The sequence below is a fragment of the Macaca fascicularis genome, chromosome 1 (genome assembly GCF_037993035.2).
Source record: "Macaca fascicularis isolate 582-1 chromosome 1, T2T-MFA8v1.1".
Taxonomy (NCBI): Eukaryota; Metazoa; Chordata; class Mammalia; order Primates; family Cercopithecidae; genus Macaca; species Macaca fascicularis.
Window position 1 is genome coordinate 231,338,880 of NC_088375.1, and position 25,918 is coordinate 231,364,797.

The following is a 25,918-nucleotide window of genomic DNA, read 5'->3' on the forward strand; positions in this document are numbered from 1 at the left end:
CACCCATGAGCATTGGATTCGGCCCAGGCCTTCCCCCGATTCTCTACCCCTCACCCCAGGATCCTGCAGGGCTCTTGACCCCACTGAGGCCTCAGCCAAACCCCCAAATTCTGCCTCGAATTCTCCACCTCCCCCAGACTGGCCAGACGTAGCTCTAGGGGTCGGGGAGGTGGGCTGTGCAAGGAGGCAGAGGGCCAGAGCTTCCCTTCCCTGGAGAGAAAGCAGTGCCCAAGGCCGTGAGAGGCCTGGAATGACCAGACCTCTAGGGCCCCAGCACTTCCCGTGGGAGACCTGGAGGGGAGGTTGTGGACGCTCCGAGCCTCAGGACTGATCACGAGTCCAGGCAGGGAAGCCCAGTGAGTTAGAGCTTTGCTTCTCTGCGTTCTGTGTAGACACGGTATCCTGAGCTGGGCCCGTGCGGTGATGCCAGTGGCCTTGGGGACTTGAGGACTTCTGGGATGGCTTACCCAGGAGTGATGGGCCAGGGCAAACTCCATGCATGGACTGGGGAGGGGGAGCCACACTGGGGGCCTCAGAGGCAGAGGAGGGTGGCATAGGGGCCTCAGAGGCTGATGGCCAGGCCCTGCCAGCTTCAGGCTTGGGCAGCTTCGAAGGCAGCACAGGCTGCTGGCTGGGCCCTGGGCACAGGGTGTGATCTGGCTGCCACCCCCCGACCCCGGCGTTCTGTGAGCAGGTTCTGTTCTGCTTCCGGTGGAGAGAGGTCAGCAGCAGTGACACACTGGGCCCCGGGGTTGCTGGAAGCCAGCCTGGCGATGTACCCCGGCCACCAACTACTGGTTCATTTGAGCTGGCCAGGTGCCTGCTGTGGGCCAGGCCCTGAGCACCATGTGGCATGTCTGGGCTGGGTTTCCAGGCACGCAGCTTCTGCTAAAACTCCCTGCCTGGCACCTGGGCCTTCCCTGAGCACCCCTACCCCCAACCTCTTCTGCTGCCTTGCCCAGCCATCCTGCACCCACCCCATATGGCCTCCAACAAGCCTGTTCATGTCCCTGAAAATGTCATGTCCAAAGGCCAGCTGAGCGCCACCTCCTCCAGGAAGCCTCCCGGATCACTCCTCTGAGTGCAGTGTGAGACATCCTCTTGCCTGTCTGCAGTCTCCATTCCCCTGGCAGCTCTGATGTCCCAGTGAGAGTCTGGGCTCTGGGGCGTGGGGCCAGCCTTGCCTGGGGACTACATCCCCAGCGGGTGCTGTGTCAGCCCTCAAGGGCTCAGGTGTCCCTGGGCCTTGCACAGCTGGGTGGGAAAGAGCCTGGCAACAGAGAACCACAGACAGCGCGGTCACACACACGCGCACATGCTCTGCTGGCCCGCAGCAGAGTCTTACCGGGACAGACAAGGCCTCGGGCTCTCGGGGGCGGCTCTGGGAGTCTGATGCCTCCCTCAGAGCCGGGAGACAGGGCCATTCTATCCTGGGCTCACCCGGGGACTGGTGTGTACAAGAGAAGGGGTCTCCCCCCTGTTCCTGCCTGGCCCGAGCCAGGGACAGCTGCAGTCAGGAATGGCAGCTGGGCTCACGGAAACAGCGGTGGTTTCGATTTTCCTTCCTTTGGCTTGGGTGAGGAGTGGAGGGACAGGGTAATGGGTTTACCATGAGGCTGACGTTGGAACGGTTTGGGGAGGCCCTGCCAGGCCCTGTGTGCTCTGAGGCCGGGTGGGGGCCCCTCTGCTTCTGATACAAGCTCTGTGGTGGCAACAGTGAGAGAAGGGGTGGGAGGAACGTTGGGGAGGCCATTCTGCTCTGTCACCACAGGGAGGCAGCTTAGACTGTGTGAGACCCCAGGCCACAAATGGACCTCCTGCTCTGGGCTGGGCTCTGGAGGTCAAGAGTTGGAAACCGCCGGGCAGGTCCACATGCCACTCACGGAGGTAGGGTGGCATGGGAGGGCTTTGGGGCTTAGGAGCCTTGAGCCCTTGAAGGCAGATTAAAGAGAAGCTTGAGAGTGGCCTCCTTCTAGCAACTTCCTGGCCATGCTGTCTGTAGTGGGGGTCAGCAGGTGCACACTGACCACTGCCCTGTCCTTGCAGCCCTGTGCCCCTTGCTGCTCTAGGTGGCTCCTTTCCCCAACTCCAAGCCTGGTCCCAGCCCCTCCCAGGCCACCGATCTCCACCCTCCCCCTGCATTAGCTGGGATAGTCTCCACCTGTGTATGGACCAGCACTTTTGCGGGGGACACGCCCTTACCTTCCGGTGTCCATGGCCCACCCCATCATCCCATCCAGACCCCAGATCAGGTCCCCCTACCAATGCATGTGCCCAGGGCAGAAGTGGGATGAGAGGACCAAGAATCTCACACTTGCTTTTAAATGTCATGGCCGGAAGTGATTCCTGTGCCCTCCGCTCATGTGGCCACGCCCACCATCTCCTGCCTTCTGTGGGAGAGGGAAGAGTGAGCTTCAGGTGTCCGTGAGGGCAGAGCCCAGGGTCTGGTGCCCCCCAGTCACTCGTTCAGGGTCCACCTGCCCACCTGGGAGCACCCCTGGCCTGGCACACAGGGCACACGCTGGCCGTTGTGGGCGGTGGTGATTGCCACTCCACCTGGGTGCCTGCTGGGCCTGTGAACCCTTTCCCTGCAACGTGGCCACCTCAGTCAGGACTATGGACTGTGGCTCCTGGTAGCTTCTCTGAGTGTCACTCCTTCCTCTCATACCCTCAACCCGCCCGCCACCAGCCAAGGGCCTATCTCCTTCCCCCTGTTTCATGCCAGGTGCTGGGTCTGTGATGCCATCCCCAGGGGCCTGGCCAGGTGGGAGATTGCCCGCTGAGGAGGTAGACTGGGCTGGGCACTGGGCTGCCTGGGGCCTTGGCCCCCTTGGGCCCCACTGGCGGCCCCCTCTCCCCATGCCTGAGCCCCTAGGAACCTGGGTGGAGGCAGCCCGCACTGTGCTCACAGCCTCTCTTACTCCCATACCCAACCCAGCTTTGCCCAACACTAGCTCTGTGTTCAGAGGCTGGGGCAGCATGGACAGCCCGGCATCGTCTCCCTCTCAGGGAGGTAGAGGCACGTGTCCAGGCGCCTGAGCTGCAAGGCCGGAGGGGGGCGTTTGTGGAGCGGGTGTCAGAGGTGAGCACTGAGGGACAGACACACACAACAGTGGGGGTGTTGGCTGAACCCCGTCCACTTTCAGGCTCTAGTTTTGCCTGAAGTTCTAGAGTCAGGGCCCAGCCCCAAGGGGGAGCAGTGACATTTGGGGGTGGCATTGGCCCTCACCCTGGCCTGGGTCCTGGCAGGAGCCCAGTGGCCGCCCAGTTTGGAGAGAGAGGAGAAGCTGGAGCCAGCCACTGGGGGCTGGGAGAGCCTTCTGCTGACACACACACATTCCCAGGCACAGACGCCGGCTGCATTTCCACATCGGGAAAGCATTTCCCAAACAGCTTCCAGACCCCACAGGCTCCGGCTGGGATGTGTTCGGTGGCGGCACTGAGTGGGGGAGGGGTGTTGCGGGTGCAGCCTGGGCCTCGGAGGCGCTCTGCCCCGGTGTGCTGCTGCCCCCCACAGCCATGCCCGGAATCCTGCCTAGCCTAGCAGGAGGGATGGCCCGGAGCCCTCCGCACCCCAGAGCTTCAGCTGGGGCTCATGTATACTCCAGCCCTCCCGGGCTGTGGGGACCTGGACGGACATCTCAGTCGGGTGGGGCAGTGCCACCGTACCCCAGAGCCACGTCCTGCCCGTGGTGGGCACACACATCGTTGTTGAACGAAAAGCTAAATGAATGAGCCAATGGAGGGGTGTGGTAGAGGAGGGTGGGCAGGGGTGGGGGGTCCAACCTAGGGTGGGCCGGCCAGCCGGGCAGGCCTTGCAGAGGTGACCGCTGAGTCAGTGTCTTTGCAGGGTGCATCGGAGTTCATGGTCTGTTGGGCAGGAGGAAGTGTGGGTGTCTAGACTACCACGAAGGTTCGTTCGGGGAGGCCAAGGCCACTAGAGGACGACCAGAGCCAGGGTGTGAAGCCGGAGCTGCCTAGAAACACTTTGCCCAGGCCCCAGGGATGCCCCCTTGGGGAGGTGCAGCACTGAACCCTGCCCGACAGTCTGCCCGGTGCCTGCCATGACCTGGGGAGGGTAATGAGCAGGAGAGACCATGTGCCCAACCACAGGGGCGCCTGTGGGTGCCCGCCAGAGCCACTCCCTTGGAGGAACCCGAAGGAGGTGGCCCAGTGAGGACAGGATTTGGGGGAGAGTCGGACGTGGGCCTCCTGGGCTGCGCTTCTCTTCCCTGCGTGGCCCTGGGGAAGCCATTTCTCCTCTGGAAACTGGCTTAGCAAAACCACAGGAGAATGTCCCAGGAGCCGTGGGCAGAGGGCAGGACCCAGAGCCGCCGGGGGGGCAACCACACTGGGGTTCCACCTGGGCAGAATGAGGGTTTAATCATGGGCCTGCATGTGAGGGCAGAGGGGAGGTGGGCAGGTGGGCGCGGTGCAGCAGAGGAGGGGAAGGGGAGCGGAAGTGGGGGACTCCAAGCTATGGGGTAGGAGGAGCCTGTGTGGGGCCAGGGTAGGCTGTGTGGGGGTCCAGGGGGCTGGATGAGCGGAGAGGGGCAGCCTCCCTGCTGCCTGTCAGATGAGGGTGTCTGATGCGAGCAACCCTGAGGGTGAGATGGGGATGTGATCCCAGGAGGCTCCCATAGCTCCTGGGGGCTTCGGGGCAGAAAAGATAATTTCCTTTGCCTGAACTTGTTGGCAGGAAGCTTCCCGAAGGCCTCGTTGCACTGTGACAGCTGCTCCCTGGAGGCTTGCTCTGCTCTGTTGGCCGCCCTCCCCTGCCTGGACCCCGCGGCCACCGTGGTGGTGACACACCTGGTCCTGGTTCTCCTTCCCAAGTCACATGTCTCATTGCTTCAGGGCCCCTGAGCTGGTCTCATTCCAGCCTCTGCCCATGCACAGATGAGGAAACTGAGGCCAGAGAGGCCCTGGGATGTGGCCATGCCATACAGCCCTTCCGTGCGCCAGGAGCTGCCTCTGTGGTCCCAGTCCTGCGCTGGGTACTGGGCACACGGGCTGTGGTAGCCCAGCCCTCACCCTGGATGGACGTGGGATTTGGAGTCCAGATGAATGGAAGGGGTGATGGTAGCCCCAAGGGGAATGGGTGGGCCGGAGCGGTGGCCCCCAGACGGCTCTGGTGGGGTGCTGAGGTGGGGGTATGGAGGTGATGGCTATCAAGGGAGAGGGCCAAGGCTCAGGTCCATGGCTGGCTTCCAGGATGCCTCTGGACTATGGCTGTGTCCACCATGGCTTAGGAGGTGGACAGGTCCCAGGATGTCCCCTGCCCTCTGAGAATCAGCTCTGGACACTGTCTCTCCCATGGGTCTCTGCATGGCCTTGGGGTGTCTGCAGGAGCAAGGGGCCGGGAAGGGGCATGGTCAGGCCTCCAGACTCGGCCTCCCAATCCCACGTTTGTTGACTTTTATGGACCCTCAGTCAAGTGCTTTTCCCATAGGAGTGAGGTACTATTGTTACAGATGGGGAAACGGAGGCACAGAGCGTTTCCATGGCTCACCTGGGGCCTCAGTTCTTACTAGTAGAGCTGGGGCTATTCAACAGAAACAGAATGTAAGCCACACACACTGTCTCACAGTTTCTCAGGGCCACGCTGGAAAAGCAAAAGTAAATAGGTGAAATTGATTTTAATACTATATTTTGTTTAACGTAATAGGTGCAAATATGATCCTTTTCAGCATGCAGTCCATCTAAAAATGGCTCACCAGGTAGTTCTCTTCTACTCATTCTTACTAAGAACATACTAACTGAGATGGTGACATGTGACGCTAGCACGCATGTCCATTGGGACAAGCCACAGTGCATGGCTCAGTGGTCTTTGGGGCTTGTGGGCTCCGGCTGGCCCTAGACTCTGGGCGCCTGCCCTTCCCTGCTCGGGGCCTCACGCAGTGGCTCCTGGGCTCCTTCCTCCTCCTCGAGATAGCACGAGGCAGGAGCCCTTTCCCAGGTGGGCAAGACTTGGGGGACAGCGTGGGATCCTGAGGGTGCGGCTGGTGCTTCCCGCTTCCTGTGGATTTCTTCCTCCTCCCATGACCCCGGAGTCTGGAGGGTGTCAGAGTGGGGCCTGCATGAGCTGGGAGACAGCCTTCGAGGGCCTCTTGAGGGACCTTCCCCAGATGGGGTGCTGATGGAGGACCCCAGCCCCGTCGCCTGTTGGTGAGGGTGACTGGAGTCAGAGGTGCAGGGATTCTGTTGCCCAGGCTCCTGCCGAGTACTGGGCTCGTCCTGCAGCAGGCGGAGAGGTACAGAGACCAGGGAGAGCTTGCAGGGTGGCCGGTTGTGCACCTCCCGGAGGATGGATGCTGCCTTTGCGGCCCATGCCCTTGCAGGCCTGGCCTCTGATGTCCCCTGTACCCCTCTCAAGCCTGGCCCCCACCTCCATGGAAACTGCTGGACTGAGGCCCTGTTGGACTGTGGCTGCGGAGGGCGGGACCCTCGAGCTTCCGTTGGCACTTGCTGGTGAGCCGTTGGCAATGGGATGCACATTACGGTCATAAATGATGTCGCCCTGTGTGGAAGGCACCTTCAAACCGACCCGTCAGCCTGTCTATCCGTGAGATTGACGGAGGCTGCTCATAGCCAGGGCTCAGAGGCTGACGGGAGGGGCTCCCTAGGAGGCCCCGCAGACAGGCAGGGCCCAGGCAGGCCCGTTTCTGCAGTGTTGGGGGCCGAGGGGGCGGGCTGTCCTCTGGATGGCGAACAGGACGGGGCAAGGTGAGACAGGCTGGGACTGGGTGGGGCCTCTTTCCCACGTGCTCAAGGGTGGCCCCTCAGCCCTTGCTCCCAGGTGCCTTGGATCAGCAGAGACTGCTCTCTGCCACGTCTTAGCACTGGGCAGGCTTCTGAGGGGTGGGTCTCGGCTGGCAGGCAGGCCCCTGGCTGTAGTGGGGAGTGGAGAGAAGGTGGAGGCTGGAGGCTCTGCTGGGATGGGCTGTCTGCTTCCCTGAGTTGCCCGGGCTGGAGTCCTGCTCAATTGAATTTGACCTGAGGACAGCATCCTGGTCTGTCTGGGCCTCAATTTCCTCACCTCTAAAATGGGGACAGTAGCCCTCCCCTGCAGGGAATGGTGAGGATGGTGCTGTGTCTCCAGAACCCGGGGCCTGGCATGGCAGCTGCAGCTGAGGTTGGCAGTCCTTCCCCGCAGCTCTACCCGCGGCTCTGCTCCTGACCCGGGCTTGCCCAGATACAGGGCCTGCTGGCCCAGGGAGCATGAACCCTCCTTCCTGACACCTGGAAGATGTCCCCAAGCTTTCTGTCTCTGCAGTGGCCCCAGTCACGTGGCTTTGTGCCCACTGCTCACCTATTGTCCTGTGAGAGGAGACACAGGCTGTGTCTCTGGGGACAGGCTGAGCTCCAGGGACGCTTCTCTTGCCTTTCGGAGGGAGATTTTTGGGCCTTCCTGGAAAGGCTGGGAACAGTGTGGGCGGGCGCACAGTCCTTTTGTGGACCCTCACTGCCAGTGCTGGAGGTGGTGCTGGGCTGGACCCAGGCAGGGATCACTGCTGAGGGTCATTGAGCACCCCAGCTTGCTGGTCAAATCTCTTCCATCTCCATGGAGGCTAGCAGTGGGAGCCCAGTGACCCCCCAAGGATAGGTGCAAGAAGGGGCTCAGAGAGGATGGGGGGCTCGGGGAACTCTGGTCCAAGCCGGAATCACAGCCCTGGCTCTCCTGCAGAGATTAAGTGCTGGACGAGGCTCTAATATGTGGTTCCTTCTGTTGCCGACCCTAGGAGGACTGCCTCCCCCAGGCTACGCCCTCGAGGAGCATGGGGATCCAGGGCTCTGGGGTGGGAAGCACCTCCATGGCCTTTGCAGCCTGACACCTGGCCACTGCTGGCTACCCTGCGGGCAAGTTCTCCCTGCTCTCTGCCCATCACCACCTGCGGCAGGGATGCCAGGGTCCCTCCAAGTACGGGCCCTGGGCCAGGGGAGGGCAGGACAGAGCAGGCACTGGAGGTGGGGACTGGGGACTGGGGCTGTCTCAGCCCCCGTGTTTCCACATTGGTGCTGCAGTTTCAGGCCCGTTCCCCATCTTCCCCACCCTTGTCAGAGTTCAGCCCCACCAGCCGCTCTGCAGGCCCCACCCCCACAACGCCTGGCCAGGACAGCTCCCTTTGCTGCTTTGGCTTCTTTTCCGTGTTGGCTCCAAGAACACACATGTTTGTGCATGTGTGTGCCTGTGCGTATGTCCGTGCGTGTCTGTGTACCTCCTGTGTGCATGTTTGCACACGTGAGTCTGTGTGCCTGTGTCTGTGGGTCGCATGTGGATGCCTGGGTTTGTGCCTAGGTCCCCATCTGTATCCGGGTCCGGGAGCCCGCACTCTGGAATGCGCGGGGCGGGCGGGCCGGCGCGGCCCCCTGGGGGAAGCTGGGCGGGGCTGGGGGCGGGGCTGGGGGCGGGGCCAGGTGGCCCCCTCGGGCGTCCGCGGACTTGGCGTTTACCTGCGGGGGCGGAGGGAAAGCTGAGAACTTAAAGGCGAGGGGCGGGGCGCGCCGGGCCCACAGCGGCTCCCGGGCGGCGCCGAGCGGAGCTGAGCGGATCCCCGGGCTCGGCTTGCGCACCCGCCCGGAACCCAGAACCACCCCGAGCCGCCTGCCCCGTCGCCCGGCCGCCGGCTTAGGGCGCAGCGCGGCTGGTCCTCGTGCCCTCCCGCCCGCTGGCCTACCCGGCCATGGTGACGTCCCGGGACCGCAGGCTGGCCGCGCTGTGGTGCCTTGGGCTCCTGGGGGGCCTGGCGCGCGTCGCGGGCACGCACTACCGCTACCTCTGGAGGGGCTGCTACCCGTGCCACCTGGGCCAGGCCGGCTACCCCGTGAGCGCCGGTGACCAGAGGCCAGGTGGGCGCCGGGCGAGCCTGGGCAGGGGCGGGCGGGGCCAGGGCGCCTTCTCCCAGGCGTGCTCCCTTTGTTTCCTCTTTTTAAAGTTTGCGCCAGGGCGCTGCCAGCTAGGCTGGAGGGAGCAGGGCGGGGCAGTGCCCTGCTTCTGGGACAGGGCCTGTGGGCGCTGAGAAGTCGGACACCCCCGTCCCCTCTCAGGGCTGTCGGCAGAGACTGCTAACGGCCGGGTCCCTTGACCGGAGGAAAGAAAAACATCCCCTGTGTTTGTCTGTGGGAGCAGGGTCCCCCGCTCCCCATGGCACTGGCGTTTTGGCAGGTCAAGTGAAAAGGCAGGCTGGAGAGAAAGGCCCTTTGGGACCCCGGGAGCTGAGTCCCCAGGGTCCCCAGAGCTCAGCCCCTTTGGGGTCCTGTCTGTGAATGTGGCAGGTGCCGTTCTTCCTGGAGCCCCACAGGCATGGGCAACTGAGGACCCTGGTGACCTGGGAAGCAGGTTACAGCGCTGCCCTCTTTCCATCATGCCTTTCTCTGCAGCTGGGATCTGGGGCCCGCACTGGGCCTGCCTGCCTCCACGTGGTTGCTTTGAACTCCCCGGGATCCACAGAGCTTGGAGCTGGGCACCCTCGGGAATTGGAGGAGGGCTTGTGGGGTGTGCAGCTCCCAGTGAGTCATCAGCTGCATTATCTGGGGTAGGCAGTGGCTGGTGGGGGCCCTGAAATGCCTCCTCAGAGACATCACCCCTCCTCAGCTGTTTCCAGTGCTGGTCCGAGCCTCTGCTTCCGTCCTGCCTGAAGGACTAAGCACCACGCCCTCAGTGTGGCAAAGGCTTCCTTCATCCCTGTCTTGGTCACTTGGCCCGGGGGGGTCCAGGCTCTATCTTCGCTGGGTAGGCAGCCTTCCGGCTGGGTGGCTCAGCCAAGGCCAGGTCCACCCACAGTGGCACAAAATGCCTTGCGACTGAGTAGCATCCAAGGCCTCTGGCTGGGTGTTGCTGGGCTCTCCAGAGCTGGGAGCCCCTGTCCTGGTCCAGGCATGCTCCAGCTTTGCGGGGGGAGAAGGAGAAGGGCCCGTAGGTAATGGTGTGTGCTCCCTAGGGGTGAGGATCCCATGGCATGTGTGGGGGACAAAGCAGGGCTTGGAACTTGATAACTGCCCTGAGCGGAGCTTTCTGGCAGGGGCCCGAGCCCTCTAAGTTTCCTGTGAGTCCCGGCGGGCTTCAGAAGGAATATGTCTTGGGTGGTTTCTGCAGAGGCAGCTGGTTCGAGGCAGCCCAGCCATGCCTGTCCACTTGCCTTTGTAGTCCTGGGCTGGGAGCTGTGGGACGTGGGTCATGGTCGCTGGGGGCCCCGTGGGCTCCCTGAGGCTCCTCCACTCCCCAGCCTGGTAGACGCTACAGGTCGCACCAGTCTCCCGGTGAACCAGCCTGTGTTGGCACAGCCGTGTCACCGTGTGCCAGTGTGCTGACGGTTCTGTTGTGAGGCTGCCAAAGTCCATAGCCTCGTATCTAGCCGAGGGCAGCAGCAGGATCCTGGCCCAGCTGTTCCTTAAAATAGCTGCTCTCTGAGCCCACTTGTCTCCCACCAGATGGCTCCCCCCAGGTTCATGTCGCAGCTGTCTGGGGCCTGTCTGGCCTGCCACCTTCCCCGTGTGGGGCTTGACCTGGGACTGGGCAGGGACAGTGGATTTGCCTCCAGGCTGGGCCGTTGTCACTGGAATGAGCAGGTTTTGTTGCCTGACTCGTAGGGGCCTCCAAGCTCCTTTCGGCCTTTGCTGGGGCCCTGCCCACCTCAGGCTCAGGCCCTCATACTGGCCTCTGAGTCTCGGGGGCCAGTGCTTCCTGGGGTCCCTGGTCCCACTGCGGGGCTCAGTGGGCAGCACGGTCTGTGTGTAGGTGGCACGGGCTGGTCCTGGAGCACAGGTCTGCAGAGGAGGGAACCCAGGGAGCCAGCTTCTGCAGGGCAAGCAGCTCCCGTGAACCTGGCTGTGCGACCAGCCCCACAGAGGGCACAGGAGCCAGGGGGCTGGGCTGCCAGAGCTGGCACTGGGAGCCCCAATTTCCAGCCCAGATGGTCTGAGTCTCTGTGACTCCTGAGACGACAGTGATGTGCTCTGCAGTTGTGTCCCGTGGGTGCGGTAACAAATAACCATACACTCAGTGCTTAGAACAGCATGGATTTATTACCTGACAGTCCTGCGAGGCCCAGTCCAAAGTGGGCTAAAATCAAGGTGTGGGCAGGGCTGTGCTCCTTCTGGAGGCTCTAGGAGGAGTCTGTCTCTTGCCCCTTTCAACCTGTAGAGGCCGCACGCATTCCTGGTCTTGTGGCCCCTCCTCCATCCTCAAAGCCTACAGCACACACCTGCCAATCCCTGCCTCCCTCTGACCTCTGCTTCCATGCTCACATCTCCTCCTCCCCACCCTCTGACCCTCCTGCCTCCCTCTTATAAGGACCTTGTGATCACGTTGGGCCCACCTGGATATGCCAGGATAACCTCCCATCCCAGATCCTCAACTCAGTCCCATCTGTAAAGGTAGGTCCCTCTGCCAGATGAGGGTCTGGGGATGAGGATGTGGACATCTCTGGGGGATGTTCGTTATTCAGCTGACCACATTGTCCTGAAAGGCCACTGTACCTATGGCTCTTCAGGTCACAGCCGCAGCCAGGGTCACCAGCTCAGCACCTGCGGGGTCCTTGCAGCCATCTGAGAACAGCTCAGCCCTGCCATCACGTGGGGTGCCTTGGGAGTGGGGCGGAAAGGGTTTGGGTGACGTGTTCCTGCCTTACTTTCTGAGCAAAAATCATTTCTATTAAGGCGATTTGCTCAGTTCAAAGGGGCCGAGATCTCAGAGTGGAGGGGACCCCGGCAGGAGGTTGTCTGGCCAAGTGCCTGTCCCTGTAGGCCTCTGTCGTCCAAGTGGGAGGCCCCAAATCCTTCACCCTTGAGCTGGCTCGCTGTGTCCGGAAGCTGATCCTGGCTGACAGCAAACAGCAGGCACCGGAAGCCTGGGTGTGCTTCAGCTCCCCCGCCCCAACCCTGTCTCCATCACCACAGCCCCCTGCCACTACGAGACGGTGCGGCTAGGGTGAGAAGGGCTTGGCCTAGCCGACCTGGGCCTGTGCATTTTCAGAAGGAGCGTGGAATTTCTGGAGGGACTAGTGGCTGAGAGAGGTGGGGCCGAGCCCTGCGGGGATGCTGGAGTCCCACTGTTCCTGTCCACATAGCAGGAGGACACTTACATCATTACTTTTCCCCCTCTCGGGGGCCTTGGATGAAGGGATCTGAGCTCAGGGGGAAAGGGCCTCCTTCCTGAGCCCTTCAGGTGGGTGCCACCCACCCTGCCCTGCCCATTGGGCATGAGTCTGCCCCCCAGCTGACTCTCATTGGAGGGCACCAGGTCCCTCTGTCCCTCGAGCTTCTTTGGGGCACTGTTGGGGGCCTGTTAACCCTTTGCTTTCAAGCTTCTTCCTGGAAACCATCCTGGCCTTTGTGAAGGTTGCACTGATGACTTCATGGTGCAGGTGGAGAGGGTTCCTGGTCTCATTTGCAGCCCCCTCTGGGAGGCAGCCTCAGGGCTTAGGGACCCTGGGGGTCTCCCCAGAGTGGGTGTAGCTTGTGCAGGGAGTGGATGGCTCTGGAGGTCCCAGGCAGAGACCCCGGCCTCCTGGGGCTGTTGGTGTCATCTCTGGGTTGCAGGCACATTTTCAGAGCGTGGATGGGCAGCAGGGTTTCCATAAGTGGTGGGCACAGCCTGGTGGGTGGGTGTCATCCGTGGACTCAGGCTTGGGGACAGCTCTGAAGAGCTTCTCGGTGTGTGCTGGCGCTGGCCGCTTGCAGCTAGCTGTCAACAGTGCTCCGATGCCAGAGTTTTAGGATTTAGTCCCGAAGGCGGGCGTTTTCACGGGGACCGTGGGTGGGAACTGGTGGTGGGAAGGCTTGGTGGTCACAGCCGATCATGGACCTGGTGATTGTTAAGCAGAATTAGAGAGCCTCGGCTCTGTGTAGCCCCTGGAAGTGAGGGATCAGGCTCGCCATGTTTCCCATGCGGTCGAGGACTTGTCGTTTGAAATCATAACATTTTCTCTCAGCGAGGCCATGCCCAGAGGGAGTCTGCCGGTGGCATTTTGAACTGAATGTTGCCTTCCCTCTCAAGGCAAGGACAGCGGGCAGGTCCTCCATTGTCACCCTGGCCAGAGGGCCCCAGACCCTCGGCTCAGAGCTTCCGGAAGAGCACGTGTTTGTCTTTCTCCCCATGGTGACTCCTTGGCGGCTCTCAGAGGCCCCTCCCTCTCTTCAGAGCTGTGAACCCGGCTGCGGGGTGGGTGAGGTTGTTGGATAAAAGGTGTCACCTGGGCTGGGCGTGGTGGCTCACACCTGTAATCCCCACACTTTGGGAAGCCAAGGCTGGCGGATCACCTGAGGTCAGGAGTTTGAGACCAGCCTGGCCAGCATGGTGAAACCCTGTCTCTATTAAAAATACAAAAATTAGCCGGGCGTGGTAGCGGGTGCCTGTAATCCCAGCTACTCAGGAGGCTGAGGCAGGGGAATCGCTTGAACCCAGGAGGCGGAGGTTGCAGTGACCCAAGATCACACCACTGCACTCCAGCCTGGGCGACAGAGCAAGACTCTGTCTAAAAAAAAAAAAAAAAAAAAAAAGCGTCACCTGGCCTGAGTAGCAGGCGTGGACTGCGGTGCCTGGGGTGATGCCCATGTCTGCCCTGACCTGGGTACTGGGCTCTTGCCCTCCTCTCCTGGCACCTCCTGTAGTTGGTCCATGCTGTGTATATGGCCCATGCGGTCTCTCCCTCATGTTAGCCTTGGCCTCTCTGGCCGGGGCACTACTGGCACTTCCAAAGCTTCCGCCGTGCCCAGAGGCCCCGGACCCCTTAGGAGAGTCCTCCTGGAGTGCTTCTGGAAGTCTCTCCAGTGGGGGTCACGGCGTGTTCTCTGGGCAGTGCTGAGGCTGCACAGCTCCATCTGTGCCCGCCACTGGCTTCTCCTCTGAGAGCCGCTGTGTGCTGGGCGCTCTGGCCAGCTGGCAGGAGCCCAGCAGCTGCAGGGCTTCTGACCCAGGTTAGCCCACTGGCTGCACACACAGGTGTCCAGGAAGCCTGTGGCCTCCTGCCTGTCTGCTCTGTTCTGTTTGCCTCGATCGCTGCCTGGATTCCCCTGAGGCCCAGCTTGGCGACGTGGGCCTGGAGGGTGGGATGAGAGGCTGGGCAGCCCAAAGCCATCTCCACATCTGTGCTTTCCTGCTGCGTTTCTGCCGAGGGTGGTGATGGGCCTGGGTGCAGCCCCCTGGGTCTCCAGCCCTGGCAGGGTATCAGGGGGAGGATGCCTGGAGCACCACCGGCTCTCAGCTCGTGGTGCATTCTGGGGGTCCTACTGCACCTTTGGGCTTCCAGCCAGCACTTTCCCTATGGCCTGTGCCACGGGGCTGGGGATAGAAGCAGGTGGGCCCAGGTGTCCTGTGGTAGGAGGCTTCCTCTCAAAAGTGGACCTGCCGTTGGATCCCTCCCTGTTCTCTTCAGCCATGCTTATTCAGGGGGCTTTGTAAGCAGCTGGGGGGACAAGGGTCCTGCGAGGTGTCTGTGGCCTTGGGTGGCTGCTCTGCTCCCCTTGGCCAGTCCCCAGGCTGTGGAAGTCCAGGCAGTGCAGATGCATGGAGAGTCCTCAGGACCAGACTGCCCTCGACCCCTTCCTGCTCTCCTATTCCCCTCTCCCGCCTTTGAGTGGGGCCTCAGCTAAGTCTGGAAGGGAGGGTCTGACGGGGTCTGGGCTGCTCTGGGATGGTGGGTGGCACTTCACAGGGGAGGGCACTGGCACAGCGGGGCCTCCTGCCCTGGGATGTGGTGGAGCTGCCCTTCTGGGTCCTTGCATGGGGAGCCTGTGGGTGTGGGGGGCCCAGGCTGACCCCAGCTGCATTGGTTTCCCAGGGCTGCTGGAATAAACACTGCAAACAGGGTGGCTGCAAACAATAGAAGTTTCTTTTTTGACTATCTGGAGGCCAGGATTCTGAACCCAGGGTGTCCACGGGGTCACGCTCCCTGTGAACCTGTAGAGAGGACCTTCCTGGCCTCTTCCTTCTGGCCGTCCTTAGTCTGTGGCCTCGTCACCACAGTCTCTGCCTGGTCTTCACATGGCCCTCTCTGAGTGTCTCTTGTCGGGACACGGGCATTGGATTTAGGGCCCACCCTCATCTGGAACAATCTCATCTGGAGCCTGAACTTAGGACAGCTGCAAAGACCGTGTTTCCAGACAAGGCCTCACTGGGAGCCTCCAGATGGCCATGAACTGTGGGGACACTCTTCAAGCCAGCACATCCTCTCCTTCCCTCCCATTGCTCAGACTTCCCCCCACAGCCTGGGCATGGCCATCTCAAAAGCTGTCAGTTTCTTTTTTGGGGACTTGTGGGTCCTGGTGAAGTGGTTGACACTGCCCAGGAAGCACTTTGTGGATTTGGACTTAAGAAAACCGCGTGTGCTACAGGTTCAGTCTTGAAAGGCGCTAGGGGCCCAGCCTGTCCCTGGAGCCCTCTGCTGCTCCCCACCTTCCGGCCGGCCCTCGAGGCGGTGGCTCTTCCTTCCTGAGCAGGTGTCCAAGGTGGGAGCGCAGACCCTGCCTCCTCTGCTCCGGCTCCGGCAGGTGTGGATGAGGGCCTCAGGGATGGTGCCCTTGAGGCACAGGGGGGTCCTGGGTCTGGGCCCCCGGCACCTGGGGGGCTGTGTCGGCAAGGCAGGAAGGCGCGGGTGCCCAGCTGCTGACCCTTCCCCATTCCTGCCCAGATGTGGACGAATGCCGAACCCACAACGGTGGCTGCCAGCAGCGCTGCGTGAACACCCTGGGCTCCTACCTCTGTGAGTGCAAGCCCGGCTTCCGGCTCCACACTGACAGCAGGACCTGCCTGGGTGAGTGTCACCTGGAGACCCTGCCTGGGCTCCTGGCTTCGGCCATCCCTGCCTTCTGGGGTGTGCCCGGGCCTGGCCTGAGAGGGTGGCTGTGGACATGGAGAAGCAGAGGCCGCTCTGGCGGTGGCTCCTTCCTGTGGAGCGTGGCTCTATGGAATCCTGGCCGCACCTTGCCCCAGGCTCAGGCCAGGAAAGGGACCGAGCGCCAAGTTGCCGGGTCCCCATAACCCCAGCTGCAAACCCTCTGCAGCCACAGTAAGCCTCGCTGTGATGCTGAGGCCTCTCTTGGTGGACTGGGGAGTGAGCCCGTGGGTGGAGATCCTATTAAAGATTCTCTGCAACAGAAGCTGCCGTGGTTGATCAGCAGGGACCTGGACTGGTTGTGATGTCCCTTAGATTTGATTCGAGGGAGGCCTGGGTTGCTCACTAGGTGGCGGGGGAGGCTGGCCGAGGAGGCCTGGTCCAGGGCAGGGGCTGCATGAGGCCACCCTTCACCTGCAGAGCCGGGCTTTGTGGGCCCAGGTGATCCCTGCCCATCCTTGGGGAGCCTGGAGGGTGTGGGCTGTGGCAGGTGGGGTAGGGGTGACTGAGAAGTGGGACCCTGGCCCTCAGCTTCCTCTGCGGGGTCTCTTGGATGTGGGAATGGGCTGGAGGAGGTGTCAGGGACAGGAACTGTGGCCGCAGGGAGGGAAGGTAAGAGGGAAGGAGGGGAGGTGCCAGGCCCTGAGGAACCGGCACAGGGCTGAGCAGGGGACTGGAGCCCAGGAATCTGGGGTGAAGAGTAAGTACACAGTCAGCCACCCTCACCCTTTGGTGCCCCCGCTCCTGGCTGGCTCTGGACACAGGCGCCCCAAGCAAGGACAGGACTGACCCTTTCGCTGGCCTCTGTCTGGAAGGCATGGGGGGTCGTTCTCTGGGTGACTGGGGTCAGGACGCCCCTTCTTTCTGCCTTGGAGGCCCGGAGCAGGGCCCAGGCCGGCTCCGAGGAGCCTCCCTCCTGGTCCTGCCTGCGATGTGGCAGGGCGGCCTGCCAGCCCCGGGGGCCCCCCCGCACACACTCACATGTCCCGGCCGCCGTGGGGATCCAGGCAGCGGCTCTGTAAAGTTTCCCTGGGTCTGAAAGTAGAAACAGATGCAGGAATGTTGTGATGTACTTCAGGACAACGGAGATGGGGTGCGGCCCCCGCCCGCCGCCCTGCGGGGACTTCTGGGAGCCTGGGGCACTTTAGCCTTGCACCCCCCAGTCCCCTCAGGCCCCCTGGAAGAGGCAGCTCTTGGGGCACATGTCCTTTTCTGGACCCTCCTCTCAGGCAGGGTCTTCCTTGTAGAAGGGCAGTCCAGGTGTCAGCCGGTGGGGCCTCTCCTGGCCTCTAATCGCCTCTCCTGGCCTCTACTCCCCTCTCCTGGCCTCTAATCCCCTCTCCTGGCCTCTACTCCCCTCTCCTGGCCTCTAGTCCCCTCTCCTGGCCTCTAGTCCCCTCTCCTGGCCTCTACTCCCCTCTCCTGGCCTCTAATCCCCTCTCCTGGCCTCTACTCCCCTCTCCTGGCCTCTACTCCCCTCTCCTGGCCTCTAATCCCCTCTCCTGGCCTCTAATCCCCTCTCCTGGCCTCCAATCCCCTCTCCTGGCCTCTAATCCCCTCTCCTGGCCTCCAGTCCCCTCTCTTGGCCTCTAATCCCCTCTCCTGGCCTCTACTCCCCTCTCCTGGCCTCTAATCCCCTCTCCTGGCCTCTACTCCCCTCTCCTGGCCTCTAGTCCCCTCTCCTGGCCTCTAATCCCCTCTCCTGGCCTCTAATCCCCTCTCCTGGCCTCCAGTCCCCTCTCTTGGCCTCTAATCCCCTCTCCTGGCCTCTACTCCCCTCTCCTGGCCTCTACTCCCCTCTCCTGGCCTCTAGTCCCCTCTCCTGGCCTCTAGTCCCCTCTCCTGGCCTCTACTCCCCTCTCCTGGCCTCTAATCCCCTCTCCTGGCCTCTACTCCCCTCTCCTGGCCTCTAGTCCCCTCTCCTGGCCTCTAATCCCCTCTCCTGGCCTCTACTCCCCTCTCCTGGCCTCTAGTCCCCTCTCCTGGCCTCTAATCCCCTCTCCTGGCCTCTAATCCCCTCTCCTGGCCTCCAGTCCCCTCTCTTGGCCTCTAATCCCCTCTCCTGGCCTCTACTCCCCTCTCCTGGCCTCTACTCCCCTCTCCTGGCCTCTAGTCCCCTCTCCTGGCCTCTAGTCCCCTCTCCTGGCCTCCTACTGTGAGTGGGGGCCTTGGAACACTCACTCTCCTAGGCTTTGTTTTCACCATCTATGTGATGGTGACCTTCCCTGAAACCCTCAAAAGGGACAGGGACCACCCCACCCACCACATCCCACTGCCCACCCGCCCGTCACTCACTTAGCTGGAGCCTCCTCCTGTAGCCGGGCCTTCTGGGATTTGCCTCCTAGGAGGCTGTCCTGGGGATGTCTGCACACTTGGGGCCCCAGAAGTCTTAATTTGCGGTACTCGCCCATTTTAAAGGTTTTCTCCGGCAGATGCCAGGGCCCCTGGGCAGGGCCTGCACGGCCTGGCAGGAGGCTCCTGGGACCTCGGGGCCCGTCTGGCCGTCACCTCCCAGGGTGCCCCCTGTGTGAGTGGTGGGCTCCCGGTGCCTCCACAGCCTTCTCCAGGGCTGGTGCCGGGCTCCTGGCCTCCTCGCTCCATGGAGGGCCCAGGTGAGACTTGCCTGCATGCCAGCCTGTCACCTAAGTGCGTTCACCTACTTGGGTCTGCTGGACGCAGAGTGGTCACCTTGGAGTGCACCTGCTCTTTCATTTGACTGCGACTCCCAGCAAGGCCTTTACACCGAAGCTTCAGGAAATACAGCCCCGGAGCTGTGATGTATCTGTTTCACTACGGAAGATGCTGGACGTTTCACCCCCTGGGAACAAGTGGTGACCCTCGCTTTGACAGCAAGAGTGACTTGGGTCCCACTAGCCTTTGGCTGAGTTGAGTTGGAGAAATGCCTTCCTCTCCCTAAAGTCCCTGGTGGTGGCCTGGGCACCCCTGGCCTGGGGACACGTGAAGACTAGCCCCATTCCTAGGCCACCCTGCCTGGGCACCATCCAGACCCCCTTCCTGGCACTATCTGGGGCATGTTGTCCCCCCTCGTCCCTTGCCCATGGTGGCCTCTGTGTGAGAGGGATGCCACAAAGGCTTTGCCTCTGTGGGTGGGGGATACCAGATGGCGAGTTCCTGGGAGCTGACACCTGCAGGGGCGGGGCCGGTTCCTCGGTCTCCCAGGAGTTTCCAGGATTGGCATGGGTTTGTCAGCCTGGGCCCACCGGGAGCTGCTCTCTGTGGGGGCCTGAGAAGCTTCTAGAGTGGGGCTGGAGTCCTCTGGGGGCCACTTCCCAGGCAAAGCCAGGCATGTTTGTTTGAGGGCTGCCTCACCGTCTCAAGCCCATTCTTGTTGCTGAGGACCCGGCCAGGGTGTGGGCCTGAGACGCCAGCCTGGGATGGGGAGGGTGTTGTGGCATCTCAGCTCCTGGCCAAGGGCTGCCCTGAGGGGGGTCTCCTGCGGCAGCTCAGCCTGGGCCTGTCAGAGGACACTGCCCACCCAGTCTGTGCCAGGCTGCCTGGACTCTGTGAGGGCTTGATGGGGGTAGGGCTGGATTTCTGGCCCCTGGGGAGTTTGGAACCCTTCACCCTCCACTGCCTCGCCTTCCTGCCTCGGTGTGGGGGCATCTTCAGATTCACACTGGCACCCTCTGCCCAGGCCTCCGTCGGCAGGAGTGGCCTCTCCCATCAGCTGTGGGCGGGCTGCTCAACTGGAACCTGGAGCTGCTGCGGAGCCCCTCCCCTGGGCCTGCCAGGGTCATCCTGGCTGGGAGGGTGCTGTGACCCCTCCTGGGGCTTTGCTGGGGGACAAGGAACATGCCCCACAGGCTTGAGGCCCTGCAGTTGGACTCCCCACTAGCAGCTTGGAGTGAGGCTTGCAGAGAGGCTGGTGGAGAAGCTGCCCAAAGATCCGCCCTTCCTTCCCCAGCCTGGGGCCAGAGCTCTCAGGGTGCTGACACCTTCAGGGCCCGGAGCAATCTGGGAAGGCTCCAGAGGAGGCTGTATCTGAAGGGGGCCTTAAAACACTCCAGAGGGGCCTTGAAACACACTTGAACTTGCCTCTGAGGCAGAGAGAGGGCAGGAAAGGTACAACCTCCACACCTCCCTGCCTTCTAGATGATCTTATGGAAATCAGACACCAAAAGGGTTCCCCTCTCAAAAGTGAGAATCTACAGGAAGGACTTTGCCATTGGCTCCCACGTTGCGAGAGTGTGGGTCCCCGTTCCCCAGCCCTGGCCGCCCAGTCCTGGTGTGCCCCATTGCCCTGGCCACCCAGTCCTGGTGTGCCCCATTGCCCTGGCCGCCCAGTCCTCATGTGCCGTATTGCCCAGGGCGTCCAGTCTCTGGGGTGGGAAGAGCAGGGCCTAGTGAGGCCCAAGGGCGGGGCCACACCTGCTTCTTATTCTCAGTCCCTGAGCCTGAGCCTGCCCTTGCCTTCCCCGGTGGTGTGGGCAGCAGTGGTCTGGCCCGAGTGTCTGGTTTTCCATTCTTGGTTTTCCATGACACCCTGCAGAGTGCCAGCGTGCAACACCCAGAGAGGGAGCAGCTCCCATGTGGTCTAACACTGCACTGGAGGCCTCCGCCTCCATGTACCTGGGGTGCTCTGAGCCGGCACGATGCCCGCCCGTGCTCCTGGAGGCGGCCTGGCTGCCCTCTGGACAGTAGCCTTGGACATGGCTGTTCCCTTATGTCCCCTGGGTCGAGCAGCACTCCCAGGGCCTGTCTAAGGGTCACAGATGTCACTGGCTCAACCAGCAGAGGTCCCTCCAGATGAAACGCCCTGTGCAACCCCAGGGAAGAGGTGGGCCCTCTGTCCTCCCCATCTCAGCCCATGCCCATCAGGCCTTTGGGCTGAACACTGTGGGGGAGGGGACTCTGTTGTCACCCCCTGGTGGCCTGGCCCCCCCCGCCTGTGTCCCCCAGAGTTAGATGGACTCATGTGCACACGGCTGGGGAAGGACTCCCGGCCCTGCCTCCCCACCTGGCTCTGCCATGGGTGTGCTGTGTGCCCTGGGGCAGACTTCCCTCCCCGGGCCTGGGTCTCCCCATCACGGCAGTGAGAGGCTGCATAGACCCCCCACCTGGCCCCTTGGTTCCTTCTTGGAGGGGAGGACCAGCCCAGAGGAGGCTGCTGGCAGGCAGCTCAAGTGTGTGAGCTCCGGGCTGCTCCTCAGAGCACACGTGTGCAGACCCAGGACCTGAAAAACCCAACGCGGACTGCAGTTGCAAACTGGGAGTCTGCCTCTCCAGCCTTATGGCTTCGAGAGGCTGGCCTGGGCCCAGCCAGTAGGAGACAGGGGAGGAGCAGCTGATGGGCAGCCCCCTCAGTCCAGGAGACCACCCTGGGCTTCCGCACATGGGAAGGGGGCCTCTTGTGGCCTTGCCTGAGTCTAGAGGTGCTGGCTGAGGCAGAGTGGGGTGCTTGGGTACAGGGGTGGGGGTGTGGGATGGTTGCACCCCAACCCAGAGAGGCCATCTGGGTTCAGAAACCCAGCAGGAAGGTGGGGCGCTCGGGCTGGGGGCTGCCTTGCTGCAGTGGGAAGGGGAGCCGCTGCCCTGCCAGGGTAAGAGTCGGGAGCAAAAGGAGGTGAAACCAGCAGAAGGGGCTGAGTCAGGGCTCGTGTGGGGGCAGGGAGGAGTGATAGGAGAGGCCTGGGCCATGCCTGCAGCTGTGGTGAAGGGCCAGGGCTGGCCGCCTTGCTCCCCTCTGACCGCCGCCCGGTGTGCTGGTGCCAGGTACTGCTTAGGGAGTCGGTTGCTGTCCTGACGATACAGACCAGGCTTGCCCTCCCAGGGCTCTGGTGACAAGGAAGCCACCTTCCTAAATGCTCTGAAGAAGCTGAACCAGTGTGATGCTCACGCAGCCGTGGGTCGGGGCCTCCCTCACGAGGGCAGGTCAGAGCTGACACTCAGCAGTGAGTAGGCACATGTGGTGGTGCAGGCGCTGCGGGCATTGGGTGCCCACGGTGCGCCCTGCAGCTCCCACCCTGGAGTGCCCCTGTTGGCGCCTGCCGTCTGGCCGCCTTCATTCCACGTGTGTGGTCCAGCTGCCGCCCGCCACTCCCTAAATCACCCGGTGTCCCTGGTAGGCCAATAGGATGCTGCTAGCACTTGTCTCTAGGGACCCACCTGTCACCTTGGCCAGTGGGTCTGGACCACTGCAGCCAAGCATGGGCCCAGCTGACCACCCAGAAAGGCGGGCGCTGGGCAGGACGATCTGGCTGGCCCTGGGCGGGGGTGGGGGCCTTGCTGCAGTGTGAGCTGTGGGGTCAGCTTAGCCTGGCCCATGGAGGGGGATGGTGGGTGTTTCCTTCCCTGCTCCGTCTCTGGATGCCTGGTGGCCATGCTGAAGGGTCAGTGTCTGCCTGGTACTCTGTGTTGTTGGGGTGACATCATGGGCTCAGACCCCTTGGCGTGTGGATGAGGACAGCCACTCTCACAGGCTGTGAGTCAGTAGTGCCCTGTGCCACAAGGAGACCCCATTGAGAGGGCAGGGGATGGGGCAGGTGTACAGGGCAGGAGGGCAGGGCCGCCTGGAGGGGAGCTGGGGGATGAACACGCACCCCAGCCTGCCATCCTGGCCGTGTCCCCAGCAGAGGGCTTCCTAGAAGGCAGGGCTGCGGGTGACCACTGACCACATGTGGCAGGAGACTCAAGGCCTAGAAACCACCCCAATCTGAGGGCAGTAATTATAAGCCCCGTGAAACCAGCAGGGACCAGAACCACCCTGGAGAGCTGGCCTCGAAACCACTGGGCTGGGTTTGGAGGCTTGGGCAGAAGAGCTGGTGGGCCCACATCCAGCCCCTGCCTCAGCTCTCAGTCAGCCAACGAGCTCAGAGGCTGGGCCTGGCCACTGATGCCCCACCCTCTGTTCCATCCGCCGCCCAGGACACTGCGCCTCCAGCAGAGACCAAGCTGGATCAGGCGGAAGGAGGCCCCTTTACCTTTGCAGGGCTCCAGCCTCACACGTGCCAGAATCCTGGGTGGTGCCACCTCCTGCTGGCAGAGGTTGGCATTGCACCCTAGCCCGAGTGGACCTGCATGTGCTTGGGCTGGAGTGATGTCTCCTAGAATTGGTAAACTGGGGAGTTAGGGTGACCCAGGCAGCTCTGGCTGCCATAATGGAGAGAGTGCTCTGGGTCTCTTCCTTCAAGGACACTAATCGTATCTGGTCAGGGCCCCACCCTATTCCCTCTCAGAGACTCTATCTCCAAATACATTCACCTTGGGGATTAAGGCTCCAACATAGGATTATTTTAGGGAGGACGCATTCCATTCATTACAGAGTATCCCCCAGCAACAGTCAGTTGCATCTAATCTGGAAGTGGGCGAGGACTGAAGTTAGGTCTTGGCAGAACAAGACTCCAGAGTCAGGAAGGGACGGAAACGTTGGGCAGGATCGCCAAAGCACCCGGTGCGATGACGCACACTGACCATCAAACTCTCACTGGGTGGGGATTTTTTCCTTTGAGAAAACACCACTTCAGTATTAAAGAAGCGAAAGACACAGTAGGGCTTGCCGTCAAGCCCGCGTCTGTCCACAGGCGAGCCAGGTGAGGGCTGTGGAGCACAGACAGGGGGGGTCTTCCCCCCCGGGAGGCAAATCCCCAGTCCGTGTCTGATGGACACACTCAGCTTTGCCGGGTCTGAGCTTGGTCCGCTTTGCAGGGCTGTAGCAGGTGCCAGTCTTTGGCTGTGGCCTGGGCAGGGGTGGCTGGGCTGTGTGTTTTGCAGCCGGGTCTCAGTGTCCCAAGGGTTCTGGACACATCCCCAGCAGTGCTGGGCACGGGCCATGCAGGGGTGGCCGTTCCTGAGCTGCATGTCCCAGTGCTGGTGAAAATCTGCCTGGTTCGGCTTTCCGGGAATCTGTGGCACGGGATATATGCGATGACACTGGGCTTGGCTCCCGGCTGTGCACAGCTTGGGAGCATCTGGGGTGTTAGCACTGTGTGGAGAGCAGCAAGAGGATGGGCTCTGGGGGGATCCCTGCCTCTGACTCCCCGCCCTGGTGGGCTTCAGTGGGCGCCATGCCCGGTGGTCCCTGGGTACATCTCGGGTCTCTGCCTGTCTGGAGGGGCTGACGAGAAGCCTCTTTCCCAGCCCTGCCACAGCCTCCTGGGTCCTTGTGGTGCCTGGGTCCTGATGGCCCAGCTTCCCTGCCATGGGCTCTGTGCCCCCTGTGCCTGCCTGGCCTGCCAGGAGGGGTCTGTTTCCTATTACGTGTTCCAGACAGGGGTGTTGTTGCTGTGGTGAACACAATAAACAGGGCCCCCCGGGAAGGCGGGGCCGGCCCAGGCCTTGTTCAAAGTCCCCTGGAGCCACGGTAGTAGCTTCAGCAGAGCTGTCTCAGGTGAGGCAGGCTGGGCCTGGGGGCCAGGACAGCTCCCATCTTGTCTGGGCAGTTAAGTGGATGGGGCTCGGGGCTCGGAGGCAGACAGGCTTACCTGCGTTCTGCCCTGGGCTCCCCACAGCCTGCACGTGTCAGGGCCACGTGGGGCGGGAGACAGAGCCATCACTGCAACCCCCAACAGCCTCCCAAGGCTGGCTCTGCCCTAGGAGGGGACCCTCAGCGCCTGCTCCCCTGTGGGAGACAGGTACGGCGAGCAAGGTGGGGCTTTTAAGCCAACTTGCTCTGAGGGGCCTTCTCAGGGCCCAGAGGCAACTCCACTGCTCCAGCCGCTGCCTGCTCCGTTGACCTCTGACTGCCTTCCCCTCCGTGGTGCCGGGCTTCCCATCCACCATGCAGCAACAGTAGATGGGTTCCCCAGTCTTGGCCCCGGGCCCAGCCGACTCCCAGGGATGTTGGCAGCCCCCCAGGAGGTGCCCCAGAGGAGGCGGCATCTCAAAGAAGCCTCCCCGCTCCGAGAGTCTTGGCGCTTTGGTAATGGGGTTCGGGATTGCTTTGGGCACAGGCCTGGGCAGACGGCGTCCCCTGCCCGGGCACAGGCAACAGCACATTCTTGCGGCTTCCCTCTGAGCTTGGGGCTGACTCCCTCCCTAACCACAAGGCGACTGCCAGAGACATGACAGTAACCAAACCCCCGCCAAGGGGCTGGCTGCAGCTTCTGGCAGAGGTCTAGTGCCCACCCTGGGTGCCCAGCCTGGCCCAGCACCTTCTTCCCCCGTCCCTGGGCCAGCTCAGGGCACAGCCCCATCCATCCACTGGGTACAGGCACCCGCTGAGTCAACCTGACCCCACAGCCCATGCCCTGCAGGAATGCGCACGGAGGAATGAGAGCGTGGGCACTGCATGGGGTCAGCCGTGAGGTGTGGCCTGGCCTGGGGTGGGTAGGAGCTGTACTGGTCCCTTGGGAACTGGGGGCCAAGCCTACGGCCCATGGCAACTGTCCATGGCATCCCCACACCTGCCTCCACCCTGGCCTAAGGACCACGGTGGTGAGATGCCTGGGTCTCAGTCACCGCCTGCCAGCCTGCAGCCTCCTCCAGGGAGATGCAGCTTGCTGGGGCACTGAGCCCTTACTTGCAGCTTCTCAGAGACCCCTGGCGCTTAGTGTTCTGTGCTGGGGGGTGCTGGGCTTCTGTCTGGGTGGGGCCCCCTTCTGTGTCCAGCCCTCGAGCAGGCCGGGGCTGGAGGGTCCAGTGAATCCCTCGCGGGCCTGAGGATTCTGTCTGCGGCAGAGAAGGCAAAACCAGGCTTGTGGGCTGGGCAGGAGGCAGCGTCTGACGGTGGAGATGAAAAGGCGGAGGGGCTCGGAGTGCCTGGGAGGGGTCCTACAGCAGGAGGAAGTGGCCATGCCACTCCTTACTCCATGCCAGCCGGGGACAGACTGTTGGCCAGGCGTCCTCTTGGGCTGACCTGGGGTCCTCTCCGTGTCCCCAGCCATTAACTCCTGTGCCCTGGGCAATGGCGGCTGCCAGCACCACTGTGTCCAGCTCACGATCACTCGGCATCGCTGCCAGTGCCGGCCCGGGTTCCAGCTCCAGGAGGACGGCAGGCGCTGTGTCCGTGAGTGCAGCCAGCCTGGGAGGGATGGAGGACCTGGGGGTGGAGGCAGGATGAGCTGCCTTGCCTGGGCTGCTAGAGGAAGTGGGTCTTCAGGAGGCCCCCAAGCTGCTGAAAGGCCTGG

General features: G+C 62.5%; 1 protein-coding gene across 24 annotated transcripts in view; it reads left to right on the forward strand.

Moving 5' to 3' along the window:
* The window catches only part of LOC102129652 (multiple epidermal growth factor-like domains protein 6), a 122,906-nt gene that overhangs the window by 69,100 nt on the left and 27,888 nt on the right, over positions 1-25,918 (forward strand). For 21 of the 24 annotated variants that reach the window (XR_012427114.1, XR_012427115.1, XR_010581657.2 and 18 more), the window contains 2 exons: positions 15,630-15,752; positions 25,672-25,797. Coding sequence is in view for 18 of the 24 variants with exons in the window: in XM_065530807.1 (XP_065386879.1) it covers positions 15,630-15,752; positions 25,672-25,797 (249 nt within the window). In the remaining 6 variants the exon portion in view is untranslated. Of the gene's footprint in view, positions 1-8,515; positions 8,851-15,629; positions 15,753-25,671; positions 25,798-25,918 lie in introns of those variants that run through there. The other 3 variants (XM_015443671.3, XM_074022433.1, XM_065530857.1) reach the window with 2 other exon arrangements.